The sequence below is a fragment of the Pan troglodytes genome, chromosome 7 (assembly GCF_028858775.2).
Source record: "Pan troglodytes isolate AG18354 chromosome 7, NHGRI_mPanTro3-v2.0_pri, whole genome shotgun sequence".
Taxonomy (NCBI): domain Eukaryota; kingdom Metazoa; phylum Chordata; class Mammalia; order Primates; family Hominidae; genus Pan; species Pan troglodytes.
In genome coordinates, this window is record NC_072405.2 from 135,288,973 (window position 1) to 135,305,947 (window position 16,975).

At 44.3% G+C, this 16,975-nt stretch overlaps 1 protein-coding gene across 8 annotated transcripts in view; it reads left to right on the forward strand.

The window, feature by feature from the left end:
- The window catches only part of ZNF572 (zinc finger protein 572), a 53,202-nt gene that overhangs the window by 19,833 nt on the left and 16,394 nt on the right, over positions 1 to 16,975 (forward strand). For 5 of the 8 annotated variants that reach the window (XR_010159338.1, XR_008536940.2, XM_063816565.1 and 2 more), the window contains one exon: positions 16,716 to 16,829. Coding sequence is in view for 4 of the 8 variants with exons in the window: in XM_063816565.1 (XP_063672635.1) it covers positions 16,751 to 16,829 (79 nt within the window). In the remaining 4 variants the exon portion in view is untranslated. Of the gene's footprint in view, positions 1 to 14,397; positions 14,539 to 16,715; positions 16,830 to 16,975 lie in introns of those variants that run through there. The other 3 variants (XR_002937750.3, XR_002937751.3, XM_528229.6) reach the window with 3 other exon arrangements.

Here is a 16,975-nt window from a genome sequence, read left to right on the forward strand (position 1 = left end):
TGTGGGTATGATAGGCATGAGCCACCATGTTTAGCCTGGGCAGGACAACTTTTTAGTGTGCAGGATCTGCCATCCTGTCCTTTGTAGGGTCTTTGGCATTCCTGTTTGTTACTGTCTTATTTTGCTAGGGCTGCCACAGCAAAATACTACAGACTGGGTGATTTAAATAACAGAAATTTATTTCTAACAATTCCAAAAGCTGGAAATCTAAGGTCAAGGTGTGGGCAGATCTTTTTTCTCCTTTGGCCTCTCTCCTTGGCTTGCAGATGGCCATCTTCTCTCCTCATGTGGTCTTTCCTCTGCGCATGCATCTCTTCCTCTTCTTTTAAGGACATCAGTCATGTTGGATTAGGATCCACTCATATGACCTCATTCAACCTTAATTACCTCTTTAAAGGCCCTATGTCCAAATATAGGCACATTGGGGGTTAGGGCGTCAACATATGAACTTTAGGATACTTGCCCGTCAACTCCTGATAGCTCCAACCAAGGATAACAAAAACAGTCCCACACATTCACAAGTGTCTCCTAGCACTTTAAGAGGAATTCCTATTCTGATGTTCAATGTGCAGAATTTCCACATCTTCTTTAGATAGTTACAAATACCTGTGCACTTGCCAATTTGGCTATCATTTTCTGATGACAGGCGAAACGTTTATCTGAGAAAAGCGACTTTTTAATGGACTCTGGGAAATCCAACGCATTACTTACATCATTAGATAAAGCTGACAATATCTCTCTGTTCAGAGGTTGCTAGCCCTGAAACAATATACTATTAACAAAGGCAGAAAGATTTAAAGTGGGTATTTATGTATTGCCTCCCTGGATCGAATACATTTTTTGACAAGTGAGTATTATAAAAATCAATAATATTCTGTTCTGAAATCTAGTATAAAAAGAATTTAGTAAGGAATTTAAAGGGAGGAAGAGTCTCAGGAGAATTGAAAGATCGGTTCCAGATAGAGGAGGAAGACAAAAGGATTACCCTCCAGCAGAGTTGCAGTTATGATATTAAACACATTAACCTGGACAGGTGCCGTGGCTTGCACCTGGGAGGATCACTTGAGCTCAAGTTTGAGGCTGCAATAAGCTCAAACTGGGTGACAGAACAAGACCCTGTCTCTAATAAATATACAAATGCATGAATGAATAAACACATTAACCAGGAAGTCATTTGCATGTGATTTCCCTATTAATACTCACCCCATGTACTGAGTAGGTACAGTGTTAAGCACAATGCTCTAAACATTCCATATATACTATTGTTTGATTTAATATTGTGAAAGGGCAATTCAAATATAAAGATACTTCTGCAGCTCTTCACTCTTCTTCAACACGCTCCCCCACCCATCCCACCATACACACCTCTTAATTCAACATGGAGCAGACAGAGGCATGTGCAAGAAACAATGGTAGGTGACCTAGGAAAGTGACAGTGGGGTTGCTGAGTAGGGGACTTTTTTGAAAGTTATTTAGGAGGTGATATCTACAGAATTTGGTGCGTGGTTGATTACGGGATAAGGGAAAAAGCATAGTCAAAGGCGGTGCCCAGGTTGTAGTCTCATGCAGCTCATTGCCTGGGGATGCCATTCACTGCAGTAGAAAATACAGAAGAGGGGACATGTTCGTGAATTCAAAAGAGATCTGTTGGGCTCTTCCCTGGGCAGGAGAAGGTTTTGTTGAGGGCCTTCACTCCCACTACCTCCTAGTGATATTGTGATTATCCTCAAGCTCTTTCTGTCCATCTCCTCAAAAGTGTGAAAAATTGGAATACTACTCCCTTCCTCATACAGGATGATTGTGAGGTGAGAACAGATGTGACAGTGTTTGGGTCGTGGAAGGCACTCATGACCTTCTTTTACTCCTCTCCCTTCTTTTCTCCTTCCAACTCTAGATTTATATAATTCCACGAATTCCATTCAACCTGACCCTTGAAAATATAAGATCCTACAAGGAAGAGTTAAGAGACAAAGAATAAAATACAGGAGACTAAAGGAAGTGACACCTGGTGGGTGCTCACTGATGGTAGATCAACCTTAAATCGGAGGGCAGCTGCAGAGTTGAAGGTAGTGGGTAGGGTGTTGGCATCAGAAGAGAGTCCAGAAAGATATCCTGGAGAAATGTTGCTGTTTTCACAGTTTGACTGGCAAGCACCCTGCTTTCCAGCCTTTGGTATATTTAGAAGTGAATCAGGCGCTCTTCTCAGGCCATGTTTCATAATGTGTACTCGAACCTCACATTTCCAATGGGTATCCTCCTCTCTCAGGGTCCTGCTTAACTTGAGACCAGTTTTGTAGGTTTCTACAGCTTTGGGGCTCCAAGAACTAGAACTGGCCCCCAAGCACCAGAATTCTCCTATAAAGCCAGGAATGAGACCTACCTAATCTTGATCTTTTGTTTTCTGGAGGAATACTGGCTTGCAGAGGTAGGGGTGGGGGAAGATGGGGGGGTGCCAAGATGAGAAGATTTGACAACTAACTTTAGAGAAAATCTGTGGCCAAGGAGGAAAAGTGACCCATAACATTCTGGAGCGAGGTATTTGGCACCTAGGCACTCTCTCTCTAGGAATTCATTCCAAATGATTCACATCACAGAGTATCTATGCTCAGAATCCACTGTTACATCCACATTTATTCATGTTAAATCCAATTGGTACAAATATCGCTTTATGTTTGCATAAAGATTCCTGGAGATTATGCAGTGTTGGTTTGCTCTGCAGCCTTTCATTTTGCTGCCGTCTTACCAAACAGCTGCCTCTGAAGCCACCTGCTGACACAGCATGGAATTTTGAGCATTTGACCTAACCAAGGAAAGTGCTATCCCAAGCTAACAAGAGAGAAGACATAATCATGCCACTGTGCTCCAGCCCACTCGATTGATGCCCTGGGTTTGCTGTAGCACCAGAGTCAAATCATCTTGAACAATTCTTTCCCCTCCCAAAGCCCACACCCACTCTCCCAGCCACCTTCAAAAGAGATGTTGCCATCTCCCTAGCTAGCCATTTCAATATAGGCAAGCCTCTGCATCGGGACTCTATGCTTCTTGGGCTTCCAATAGCTTTGGTGCTCTGTGCCAGCCCATACTCACTCCCTAAGCCATGCCTCTACTCTGTTTCGCTCCACCCCAGAGGTGCTGAGTCAGGTGCAAAGGTACTTAGAGCAGTGATCGTTTCAGTAACAATTCTCTGTATACATTTCCAGGCCCAATGACGCAGGAAGCAGAGGGAGGGGAGAGGCTGGAGAGAAGAAAAAGAGCCAGAGATCTCCTGCAAGCACCAGAAAGCCCACCACTAAAAATAATCACAGCAAACCCCATAACTCTGGAAGATGAGGATTACTGTATGCAAGTTACTGAGGCTTAGATTCAATTTCTTGGTCAAGAGTCACAGATCTTGTTTCTGAGGCAAAGGATTTGCCCTGATTATTGTTACGGTAGGTAGGTAGTCAGACATGAGCAGAGCAGGAGAGCGCCGCCACCAACCCCCAGCCAGGAATGCCAGGTGACCATCATGTGATAGTCAGGCAGTTGTTAAACTGCCTCTCTAAAATAATAATTGGTTGCAGCTTGTATCTAGGAAAGGCAGTCTCCTAATAAATTGAAACACCTGAAACTGGTGATTAGCAGCTTCCAGTAAGATCTCAGGAGTTGGGCGAGTGGGCTCAAGCATACACACTAAGAGGTAAAATAGCAGAGTTTAACTGATATATGACTTTCCTCTAGGAACACTTGACTGGTAAGGGAAAAACACGTCAAGTCACTAAGATGCAAAATGGTGGAGTTTAAATGGTATATGACATTCCTCCAGGAACATACACCTCCTGAGGGAAAAACTCCAGTCAGTAAGAGGCAAAATAGCAGAGTTTAAATGCCTGGGTAGGGGAAAAATGCCTCAATTGAGCATGCATACAACGCCAGTAAACACACTGCGCATGCTCCTCTCCCAAGTGCTGGCAGGCCACTGTGTATGTGGACAGCCCACCCCAGGGAAGAATCGGGAGAAGGGACACAAGACCCCGGAGGCATGCCAACGTATAGAACCGCAAGTCAAAGATCAGACCACACACTTGATCTCTCAAGTCACCTGCTTGGCCCTCTTCCAAGGGTTCTTCCTTTCGTTCCTGCTCTAAACTTTTTTTTTTTTTTTTTTCTCTCCCCGAGATGGAGTCTCACTCTGTCACCCAGGCTGGAGCGCAGTGGCAGAATCTTAGCTCACTGCAACCTCTGGCTCCCAGGTTCAAGCAATTCTCCTGCCTCAGCCTCCCTAGTAGTTGGGATTACAGGCGCACACCACCACGCCTGGCTAATTTTTGTATTTTTAGTAGAGACGGGGTTTCACTATGTTGGCCGAGCTGGTCTCGAACTCCTGACCTCAGACGATCTGCCCACCTCGGCCTCCCAAAGTGTTGGGATTACAGGCGTGAGCCACCGCGCCCGGTCATTCCTGCTCTAAACTTTTTTTTTTTTGAGGCGGAGTCTCGCTCTCGCCCAGGCTGGAGTGCAGTGGCGCGATCTCGGCTCACTGCAAGCTCCGCCTCCCGGGTTCACGCCATTCTCCTGCCTCAGCCTCCCGAGTAGCTGAGACTACAGGCGCCCGCCACCACGCCCGGCTAATTTTTTGTATTTTTAGTAGAGATGGGGTTTCACCGTGTTAGCCAGGATGGTCTCGATCTCCTGACCTCATTATCCACCCATCTCGGCCTCCCAAAGTGCTGGGATTACAGGCGTGAGCCACCGCGGCCGGACTTGCTCTAAACTTTTTAATGAACTTTCACTCCTGCTCTAAAACTTGCCTCAGCCTTTCCCTCTGCCTTATGCCCCTTGGTGGAATTCTTTCTTCTAAGGAGGCAAGAATTGAGGTTGTTGCAGACCTGTACAGATTCGCTACTGCTAACAGTATGACATCACGCTGCCCCTCATTACACAGCTTTGCACTACCTGCCAATTAATAGCCTCAACTCATCATTTTAACCACCTCCTCCCTTAAAATGCAAACCTACCGATAGTAGGATAAAACCTACTGACAACTGACAACTTAGTACCAGCTGTTCTGATTGTATAATCAGCTCAGTACCAAACCCATATCTTCGCCACAGGGGAATTCCTGGGCTTGCAGGAAGGAGGAGAGATTGTCATTGTTTTCCTCGCGCGGTGGTGGGAAATCAGCAGAGTTAGGAAACTTTTGCCATCTGAGGCAAGCAGGAGGTGCAAGGAAGAGGATCAGATTGGTAGACAGGAGGGCTGCTTTTATACAATAAAGAATTTGGCTGGCCTTTGTCACTGGTTCCTAGAAAGGGGCTTCTCAACCCTTGGAATATCGCGAGTGATAGGAGCACCTTTGTTATTCATGGTGGGCCCCTCAGACCTCACTTGCATTTATGCTAATGAGGCTACTCTTGGTGAGCCCCTGGAGAGTTTACACAAATGAGATGACTCAGGGTAGGGTCTGGCCACACCAGAAAGGCCACTTGTTTGATTAGACTTTGAGTCCTAGCTACTTAGGAGGCTGAGGCCGGAGAATCATTTGAGCCCAGGAGTTTGAGGCTACAGTGAACCATGATTGTACCACGGCACTCCAGTCTGGGTGACAGAGTGATATCCTGTCTCTGAAAAAAAAGATAGAAGGAGGGAAAGATACAGGCAAATCTCTAACCCCTTTCACCACCTGGTGCATCCACTACTTTTACCCTCAAATGCTAGGTTGTGATGTGTGAGGGAATGCAGTGTTGGTGGCTTACCAAATCCAAGAAGAGAGATTTTTAACTGGTGTTCCTTGAGTCCTCTGCCTTCTCCACATCCTTGGCTGGGCTTCAGAGTGAGTCTGAGGAGCCCTTAGTATTACATGCGAAGCTTTCGTAAGTCCACCTATTTTGTTTTCTGGAGAGAGTATCCTGTCAGTTAGGGTTTTAAGAGGAAACAGATGGCATGCTGAAAGATGGACAAGAAGGAGTTACCTGTATTACCCCTTCCCATGCAACGGGGTAACTGAAGCCAGTTTAGTGAACTGTTTACAGAGTTGTGAACAGGGTTGTGCACCAAAGTGCACCAAGGACTTAGCAATGTTGTGAAGGCATTCTACCTGTGGGCCTGAAGGGGAATGGAAAGGGAGCCATTAGCAGAACCCAGGGAACTGCAGCCTTGGGATAGGGGTCACCGAACTACATGAGTGGACTTGGGTAGAGGCACAGAGTCTCTGCCAATCACAACTGGCTGAGAGAGGGACAGGGAATAGGTACCCCCCGTCCCCATCTCCTGTCAGTGCCTCTCATTGGCCTAACCAAAACACAGAGAAGGGAGTCAGGGTAACATATTTCATAAAGATCAGTCTCAGCCTACAAAGATCAGCTTCCTTGGGCATAGAAAAGGTCAGAGAATATATTCGGAGGGAACAAATTAAAAATAACCAGCATGAGGTCCCAGGTTGTTATCAAATTCCTGCAGAGGTACCTGCCAATAAAATGTTCAGAAGTACTGTCTTTATATCCCACCCAGAAAACCTTGTGCCATTTACAGCCCAAGTCCTCATTAAATCCATATTCTCTTTCTCTTTTGATGGAACTTTAAACAAATTTGTTCCTTATCATCTGAGGTTCTGGGTGTCAATGCCAACTGGGAGCCTATTTCTCATTATTTTATGTAGGGAAAATTACAATGCATTGCAGTTCAACCCCAAACCTCCAAATAACTCTAGGGAGGCCCCCCGAAACTATTGCTATGGAATAAAAAATGAAACGCTCCTGATTATTGTAAATACAAAGTTGCATGCAGGATTGTGTAAAGACAATGCCAGGTTGGACTGCCAGAACGAGTCAACAGCGCGTGATGTGCTTCCCCCTGCAGAGAGCCTATGAACAGACGTGTAGTCAGGGAGGTTTCACATCACCAAGATTCCTATCCCAGAAAAGCAAATGTTCATAGCTCTGGGAATAGAATGCGACCCTTGTGGAGAACCTATAAATGGATGTGTGGGGGGGCGCCTGTCCATATGGATAAGATAGGGCTATAAACACCCTCATCTTGCCACGGCTCTTCTAGGCCTCTTTAGGGTTAAGGCATACTTCCTTCTGAGAATTTCTGGTCTAACCAGTTGTCTAGCTTCATGTCCTGTTTCTATGGATTGTTTGTAACCAGCTTTTGCTGCAACTGTTACTCTGATTAATATCTTGCTAATCATAGGTTATGGAAAGACTGTGTTTCTGTTTTAAGGCTCTGTTAGAAATTACTGATGCACACACTATATTGTAAATTCTTATCCCTGTATACTGTACTTCTGCATACAGATGTTATGTTAAAGAATTACTTCATCTCCATGTGACCATCACACCTCATAATCAAATGACCCTAAATTCCTCACTAACTTACCCCTGCCCTCACTAAACTTAGTAATAAATGCTGGTATATCCAGTGCATTGTTGGCATAGTGGGACCAGAAGGCAGTGACCCCCCTGGACCCAGCTTTCACTATCGTGTGTGTCTATTATTTCTCTACCTGCCGATCCGCCTGGGAACAAAGAGAGAGCCCCGTTGCATTGTGGGCTGCTGGCCAGATCCCGCAATAAATAACCTCCTAAAGTGTAACTCAAATATATAAGGAACATGAATACTTATAATGTTAGAATATAAAATGCTTAAACTTTGCTTTGTGATCACCAAACAATATGGTTGTTAAGAAAAAGCTGCTTAGTTGGCAGTAACATGGCCTTTCTCATGCTCATCCTAAAACATCCTAAAACATGGGGCAATTTTTTTTTTTTTTTAGGCAGGATCTTGCTCTGTCACCTGGGCTGGAGTGTAGTGTGGTGTGATCATACCTCACTACAGCCTTGAACTCCTGGGCTCTGGTGATCCTCCCACCTCAGCCTCCTGAGTAGCTGGGACTACAGGTGTGTGCCACCATGCCTGGCTAATTTTTTTATTTTAAATTTTTTGTTTTGTAAGTTGCCAGGCTGGTCCCAGACGCCTGGGCTCAAGTGATCCTCTCACCTCGGCCTCCCAAAGTGCTGAGATTACAGGCGTGAGCCACCTTACTCAGCCTCAACATGGGCATCTTGTTTGCTGGCATGCGACATGCTCTTCATAATATCTACAGCAGTGCTTCTCAACCCTCTTTTCCTTATCATCCCCCACCCCATCTTTTCAGACATTTTTTATTAACCACTCCCCCTCCATTAAAATGTAGCACCACAAATATACTGATAACTATTTAAGTCTTCTATGATGTATGTCTGTGCTTTATGCATGAAAAGGGTATTTTTTTTTCATGCTCCCCCTGAAGAACTCTTTTGTCCCCTTGGGGGCGATATCACCACTGCTGAGAAAGCACGATCGGACCCCCTTCCTCCATCTTCCAATAACAGTTTGCTCATGGCTAGAACAGATAATTAGAAGGCAAGCGTCACTCTTCTTTCATTTCCGAGCTGGACCTGTGGTGCCAGCCTCAGCCTGCTTACACACACCATATAGCCATCCTCCAGCTGGAAGTTCTGTCTGCAAGCTTGCTACTCCAGGGAACGCACAAACTTTGTCCGTGTGCCCTCAACCCCAAACTAGAGCCTCCCCAGCAGTTTAGCTGTGTACTAACTAGAGTCAGTTACAGAGAATAGAATTCACTTGAGCTGACATAAGGAATAATAGATATATTACAAGGACTAAAGGACTTTTGGAATCTCTGGGAGGACTGAGGAAATGGACTGTGGGCTGAGCTTCCAGGAGTGTCAATCAAAGCTGCTGCTACAACTATGGCAATTACAGCTTCAAAGAAGTCTTGGAAATGTAATGTTTAGGTTTTTCAACTGTATTAGTCTGTTTAGGCTATCATAGCAAAATACTAGACTGAGTGGCTTAAACAGCAGAAATTCATTTTCTCACAGTTCTGGGGTTTTTTGGTTTTTGCTTCTTTTGTTTTGTTTTGTTTTTTGACAGGGTCTCACTGTGTCATCCAGGCTGAAGTGCAGTAGTGCAATCATGTTTCACTGGAGCCTTGAACTCCTGGGCTCAAGCAATCCTCCCGCCTCAGCCTCCTGAGTAGCTGGGACTATAGGCATGTGCCACCATGCAAAGCTTTTTTTTTTTCTTTTTAAAAAATTGTTTGTACAGATGGAGTCTCACTGTTGTCCAGACTGGTCTCAAACTCCTTGGCTCAAGTGGTCCTCGTGTCTCAGAGGTACTGGGATTACAGGTGTAAGTCACCATGCATGGCCTCATTTTCGCACACTTCTGGAAGGTAGAAGTCCATGATCAAGGTACTGTCAGTGTTAGTTTCCATGAGGCCTGTCTTCCTGGTTTGCAGATGGCCACCTTCTTGCTATGTTCTCCCCTGGCCTTTCTCTTGTGTGTACACAGACAGATTTGTCTCCGGTGTCTCTTCCTCTTCTTACAAGGACCCCAGTCCTATCAGATTAGAGCCCCACCATTATGACCTCACTTAACCTCAAACACCTCCCTTGAGGCCCTATCTCCAAATACAGCCACACTGGGGATTACAGGTTCAACATAAGAATTTTGGGTGAAGGCCAGGTGTGGTGGCTCATGCCTGTAATCCCTGCACTTTGGGAGGCTGAGGTGGGCAGACTATTTGAGGCCAGGAGTTCGAGACCAGCCTGACCAACATGGTGAAACCCCATCTCTACTAAAAATACAAAAGTTAGCCAGTTGTGGTGGTATGCACCTGTAATCCTAGCTACTTGGGAGGCTGAGACAGGAGAATTGCTTGAACCCAGGAGGCAGAGGCTTCAGTGAGCCAAGATGGTGCCATTCTACTCCAGCCTGAGGGGGCAGAGAGCGAGACTCCATCTCAAAAACAAAAAACAAACAAAAAAAAAGAATTTCTGGTGGACACAATTCAGTTCATAACACCAACTCTTCTCTGCAGGAACGCATAATGAAAGAAAGTGGTAATGGATATTGAGCAAACCAATATACAATATCCACCACAGCTTTAAAAAAATAAAGGTTAAATTATTCATTTCAACATAAGTAATAGCATAAGTTCAGAAGCAATATAAAAAACAGGTTAAATAAATACTGTTGCATTTACCCAATGGAATATCATGCAACTGTTAAAAAAAAGAATACTGGGAGCTCTATGATAAATGTCTGTACTATTATAAAAATCTCTCGGTTGGGTGCAGTGGCTCATGACTGTAATCCCAGCACTTTGGGAGGCTGAAGCAGGTGGATTGCTTGAGCCCAGGAGTTGGAGATCAGCCTGGGCAACATAGTAAGACCCTGTCTCTACAAAAAACAAAACAAAACAAAACAACAACAACAAAAAAACCAAAACCTAAAATTAGCTTGGAGCTGAGAGTGGTAGCACACACCTGTGGTCCCACATACTTGGGAGGCTGAGGTGGGAGGATTGCTTGAGCCCTGGAGGTTGAGGTTTCAGTGAGCTGAGATCATGCCACTGGACTCCAGCTTGGGGGACAGAGTGAGATCCTGCCTCAGAAATTAAAAAAAAAAAGAGAGAGAAGAAAAGAAAACTCTCCATGTTGTTAAGTGAAAAAACTAAAATTTAGAACAAAGTGAATAGTTTACTATATGTGTAGCAAAAGAAATGTATGAATATATGTCATCTATCTTTATTCATTACCTATATATGTGTATATGTACATATGTATATAAGCAGGTAGGTAGGTATTTGCTCACATACGGCATTATCTGTGAATAATACACAAGAAACATACAACGTTGGTTGCCCCAGTGGTGAGAAGAACTGGATAGCTGGGGGCAGGGATGAGAGAGGACATTTCATTTTATGTATGTATTTTGGAGGTTTTTGTTCATTTGTTTGTTTGTTGAGAAAGCAGATTCTGAGACTGAGTTTAGTGTCCAGGGTGTTGATTAGGAAATGGCCTTGGTATCCAAACCTGTGGAAGGGTGAGAAAGGAATCAGGATTGAGCAGAGGGGGAAGACCTACAATTTGGGCCTGACAACACATTCCTCCATCAAGGCCATCAAGAACTCAGGAGTTGGCTGGGCACTGTGGCTCACACCTGTAATCCCAACACTTTGGGAGGCAAAGGCAGGAGGATTGCTTGAGCCCAGGGGTTCACATCCAGCCTGGGAAACAAAGTGAGACCCCCCTCTCTACAAAAAAAATTAAAAAATTAGCAAGGCATTGTGGCACGTGACTTTAGTCCCAGTTACTTAAGAGGCTGAGATGGGAGGATTGCTAGAACCTGGGCAGTCGAGGCTGCAGTAAGCTGTGATTGTGCCACTGCATTCCAGCCTGGGTGACAGAGTAAGACTGTCTTAAAAAACAAACAAACAAACAACACTCAGGAGCTGAAATAGTGCATTTAAGAGTTATCCTGCTTTGGACAACATGGACAGCCTTTTATATTTCTGCCTTGATCAGTCCCCAGACGTGGGCTGCCTTGGAAAGGGCATGAGCTCCAGAAAGGCTATTCTCTGAAACTGAAGCACTCCCTGAGGGAGCTAACAGCTGAAAGCTTTCTGTTCACAGCACTCTCAAAGGTGGGCAACATGTACTTCCTTGGATTCTGAGTGATTCATCTCTGTGTCTGTCACTTACGGCCTATATGATTATGATCTAGCCTCTTGAAACTTCTCTGATCTTACCTCCAAGTACTGTTCACTTCACTTGCTCTGCTCCTTATTGTTTCTTGAGTTTCCATCTCAGAGTCTTTTTTCTCACTGTTGCTGTCTTAATTGTTCCTCCCTTAAATAACAATGAGGCCCACGCCTTTCTTCCTTCGTACTTCTGCTGAAATATCTCCCTACTGAGAGGACTTCCCTGATCACCTTACCTGAAATAGTACACTTTCTTTAACTTCCTTTACTTCTTTCTCTAATACTCATCACTGCTTAACATACATTTCTTTGTTTACTTTTTGTTAATGTTCATTTATGATCTCCCTCACAATGTTTGGTTCCCTGGTGTATCCTCAGTGTCTAGGATAACACAGTAACAGGCACATAGTAGGCTTTCAACAAAAATTTGTTGAATGAATGAATGAATGAAGGAGTCAGGCACTGTGCTAAGTTGTAAGATAGAATTACAAGCAAAAGTGGAGGCAGGCCCTGTTCTCATGGAGCTTGCTATCTGGATGGAGAGGCAAAATAATGCATCAATCACACAAAGCTGCAGTCATGACATGGGCTAAAATGGAAAAAAGATATGGTAGGAGAAGAGCATGTAGAAGAGCTTTGAAAGCTTCTGTGAGAAAGTGATGCGTAAGCTGAAATCTGAAGGATGAGTAAGCTTCAATTAGGCAAAGGAACATGGAAGAATCAGGTTCAGTTTTGGAAAAGATCCCTCTGGATTCAACAGGGAAGAGTGAATGAGAGGGAGCAAGGATGGGTATCTATAGGACTGTTAGGAGGGTATGGAAATCCTTCAAATGGGGGGTGATGGTTGCTTGAATTAGAGGTGACCCTGGTGGTTAGAAGAAACAACTACAGGTGAGAATTATTTATTACACAACAGATGAGGCTTATTTATGAATTGTATATGGAAGGTAAGGAAAGGGAAGTGAAAAGAAGGGCTTCTGGGTTTCCATATAACTGGATGGATGGTTGAAAGAATATTGGAAGAGAAACAGGTTTATTTTGTTTTATTTTGTGTTTATATGTGTCTATGGAGAAGAACAGTGAGAGAGAAGACAGATTATGATTTTGATTTTTGACATTTTGGTTTTGAGGTGTTATTGAGACTTCCTGTATGAGATGCCAAGTAGACCATTGGTTATGAGTGAAGAGCTCAGACATGTAGCTTGGGCTGGAGAAGTAAATTTTTGAGTTGTCTGCCTAGGTGGTATTTGAAAATGTGGGAGTGGATGAGATTGCCTAGGCAGAGAACATTCAGTGATAAGAGGAGAGGATGATCTTGAGGGACTGACTTGGAAAAGAGACTAACAGGACTGACTAGAGATATTGGAAGAAAAGGAGGAGAATGTGATGTCACCTCAAAAGAGTGTTTCTAGAAGACGAGTCTGTAGCCATATCAAACCTCCTGAAAAAGGACCTGAGAACTAAAAATACCAGTTGCACTAACTAACATCATGGAGGTCATTGGTGATGCTAGTGATTTTTTGTTGTTGTTGTTGCAGGAGAAATGTTAAGGTTAGTGGAAAATTGATGAAATGGAAACATTGTGAGTAAAAAGAGAAAAGAAAAGCTGAGGGACTATTTGGGGATGGGGGTGGAGGGATGGAGAGTTTAGTTGGTAGTGTGAAGTTTCCAAGAAGATAGGTAGGAAAGTGAGTACCAGTAAAGGGCTTATTAAAATACCAAAGAGCCCAGCACTTTGGGAGGCTGAGGCGGGCAGATCATGAGGTCAAGAGATCAAGACCATCCTGGCCAACATGGTGAAACCCTGTCTCTACTAAAAATGCAAAAATTAGCTGGGCATGGTGGTGCACACCTGTAGTCCTAGCTACTTGGGAGGCTGAGGCAGGAGAATTGCTTGAACCCGGGAGGCAGAGGTTGCAGTGAGCCGAAATCCTGCCATTGCACTCCAGACTGGTGACACAGTGAAACTCCATCACACACACACACACACACACACACACACACACACACAAAAAAAAAAAGGCCACAGAGGGACTCTGTATTGTAACAGGAGGGAAGAAAGAAAACGGCAGGGAGCAGACTTGAGTAGATTTCTGTTTGGTAGAGGTGAGATGAAGGGATTGGCTTCTATTTTCTCTGTAATGAAAGAGGAGGGATTAACTACTTTTCTAGGTGTTAATAAGGGTGCCTTGTAAACGAATTGTTTTATATGTGAATGGATGCCTTAGCTTTCTAACTTTTACAGATAAGTAAATATATATCCATGCTCATAGCGGTGGGAACAGAAACAATAGGTGTTTAAAAATACTAGATTGAGGCCGGGCGCGGTGGCTCACGCCTGTAATCCCAGCACTTTGGGAGGCCGAGGTGGGCGGATCACGAGGTCAGGAGATCGAGACCATCCTGGCTAACACGGTGAAACCCCGTCTCTACCAAAAATACAAAAATTAGCCGGGCATGGTGGCAGGCACCTGTAGTCCCAGCTACTCGGGAGGCTGAGACAGGAGGATGGCGTGAACCCAGGAGGCGGAGCTTGCAGTGAGCCGAGATCGCGCCACTGCACTCCAGCCTGGGCAACAGCGAGACTCCGTCTCAAAAAAGAAAAATACTAGATTGATTTTGATTCTAATAGTGATGATAATTAATCTGATGATATTCTGATGGCAAGGAAAAGTATAAGCTCCAATCAGGCCCCTGTCGTAAGCCGCCTGACAATTGAGAGGAATGAGGTTCACAGTTGGCTGGTCACAGCACAGGGAAAGGAAATCCACCCCCACGCTCCTTCTGGTCCAGGACCCTAAGGGTTAAGATCAACGAGAGTGGGCCATCACTGTTTCCTAGAGCGGCCCCAGCAAAGCCGCCGGGGGAGATGAGGGTAACTTCCGGTTTCTGCCTTCCGGGTTTGAGAGTTTAGGACTCTGGGTTGGTGGGGTCAGAGGGAGAGGGGGTGCCTTCCACCCGGACTGCTGGGGGTGCAGGGCGCCTTGGGTGTAGCACCCAGAACAGTGAGTTCCTTCTTGGGGGGAAGGGAGCCGAGGGTTGCGGGCTAGAGGAGTGGAAACAGCCCCGTCCAGGCTGCAGTGGACGTCCGGGAGAGAGTTCCCGCTGCTGCCAGGGGCGAAGGCCCAGCATCTCCCGCCGACGGGCCACCATCATCCTTGTCCGCGGGGTCCCTTACGGGATCTTGTCGGCCGGAGACCGTCTGGTATCCTGGAACTTCACCCCCCAGCGTCTCCAACTTGTACCAGCCAGCGGTTCTTAAAACTAGGCTTCAGGCAGTGCATTTTCTTTGAAGGCTTTCTGATCAGAGCACGGCCCCACTCTGATCACATTGTTGCTCTAGAACAGTGAAAACACTCCTTCCCCGTGGAGAGACATCTTAATGGCAGCCTTGTATGGTCTTGCATTTGCCACCATTTTGCTGAGTCACTGTTCCGGGGGCTCCTTTGCTGCCAAATTTAATAGTATTTTAGTAGGGAAAATGAGGGGATGGTAATGTGTTGCCCAGACTCTTGCTGCTTTTGTAAATACTTTGATAACAATATATAACTTAGGACAATATATAACTCCATTCGAACAACTCCACCCCCTTCCTTTTTTTGCATTCAGGTGTATGGTTTTTTCTCCCCCCCCCACTCAAACACTGGGGATATTAGTAATGTAGACTAGTTTCACGTTTCTCTAGAACAAATCCCCACTTGCTGAGTGTGCTTAGGGAATGTCGACTCACTTTGTTAACAAGGTTTAGGAATGTAGACCTCTTTTTTAAAATGCCAGTCAATATATTCTAAAATAAAGGGACTCTTTGAGGATTCTTTGCAGTTTGGGATTATGCCCAGTTCTGCTTCCTGTTCTAGGTTACGATAATAGATCAGAGGGTGAAAAAGGTCAGCATCCAAACAGACTTGGAGCTCAATCCTGCTCTACCACTTTCTAGGTGACCTTAGGAAAATTTCTTAATACCTTTCAAACTCATCCTATGAAATGCTGGTAGTTGTTCATACACTTCAGAGGGCTACTGTAAGAATTAAATGACAAATGTGTGCAAATTATTTCATTCACTACCTGGCACATAATAGGCAGTAATGGTGAAGATACAATATAAGTACATATACTGTTTTTTGTTTTTAAAATATGTGCATTTGTATATCCTTTTACGTCCTTATTTTTCTCCCAAACAATGATATTCTTTATATTCTGAAATGGATGCCAACAGTCCATATGTCACTGCCTTCCTGTGGTAGATCACATTTTCTTCTTGTTCTTTTTCTTTTTTTTTTGTTGAGACAGACTCTTGCTCTGTCACCCAGGCTGGAGTAGTGCAATGGCACGATCTCGGCTCACTGCAACCTCTGCCTCCTGGGTTCAAGCGATTCTCCTGCCTCAGCCCCCTGAGTAGCTGGGACTACAGGCGCCCGCCACCACGCCCGGCTAATTTTTTGTATTTTTAGTAGAGACGGGGTTTCACCGCATTAGCCAGGATGGAACATTTTCTAGTCCCTTAAAATAGGTTAGTGATTGTTGGCTCCAGAAGACAAAGTTTAGGCTGAAATGGATATTGTGAATATGATAGACTTAGGAACTAAGTGCAAGGAGGAAGAGGTCCCTCTTTAGCCTCCTTTTTATATTGCAGGGTTATTGGCTATAATTATTCCACCTCGGCTTTGTCCTAATTTCTCTTTACTGGTTATATAAATCCTAACTTTCCTTTGAAATTGACTTCAAAGGTTTCCTTCTGTCAAGACCAAGTTATTCTTTTGAAACTAAACAGGGTGCTTTTTTTCTTTAGCTGCTGCTTATGCCTGCATATTGATTCCTTGAAGTCTTTGTAAGTTTTATTATTGGTGTCTTAAAAAAAATACTTTGCTTTTTAAATTAAAAGTGTTTCTAAGCTACGTGTGGACAATGAGGAGTAGTATTCTGTCTTTGAAGCTTGATCCTCAGACCTTTAATGTGAAGATTTACTTTTCTGCATTGTTATTTCAGGGTTAACCCTTAATTCTAAACACTTAGATCTGAGATAAGATTTTCTAAAAGGGCTGCTAAAAGTTGTGTTTCTTATTTTCGGTATGGTTCATGGAACATTCTATGCCTCCTATTGTCGTGTTGGAATGGTTGGGAAGGAAGGAGGAAGAATAAGCTTTAATAAATACCTCCAAACATAATTTATTTCCTTCCACAGGGTTTCTGATCTCTAACTTGGCTGTGATCATTGTGATGGAGCAAGAAAAAAAACTGTTGGTCTCAGATTCTAACAGCTTTATGGAGAGGGAGAGTTTGAAAAGCCCCTTCACAGGTGAGGGATCAAGACAATGATCTGAATCCTTAGGAAATTTGATGTAAAAAGAACAGGACACTAGAATGAGACAAACCTTAATTTAATTCCTTGTTCTGTCACTTATAAGCTGTATTAATTATTTCAGCCTCATTGTTCTCATCTTT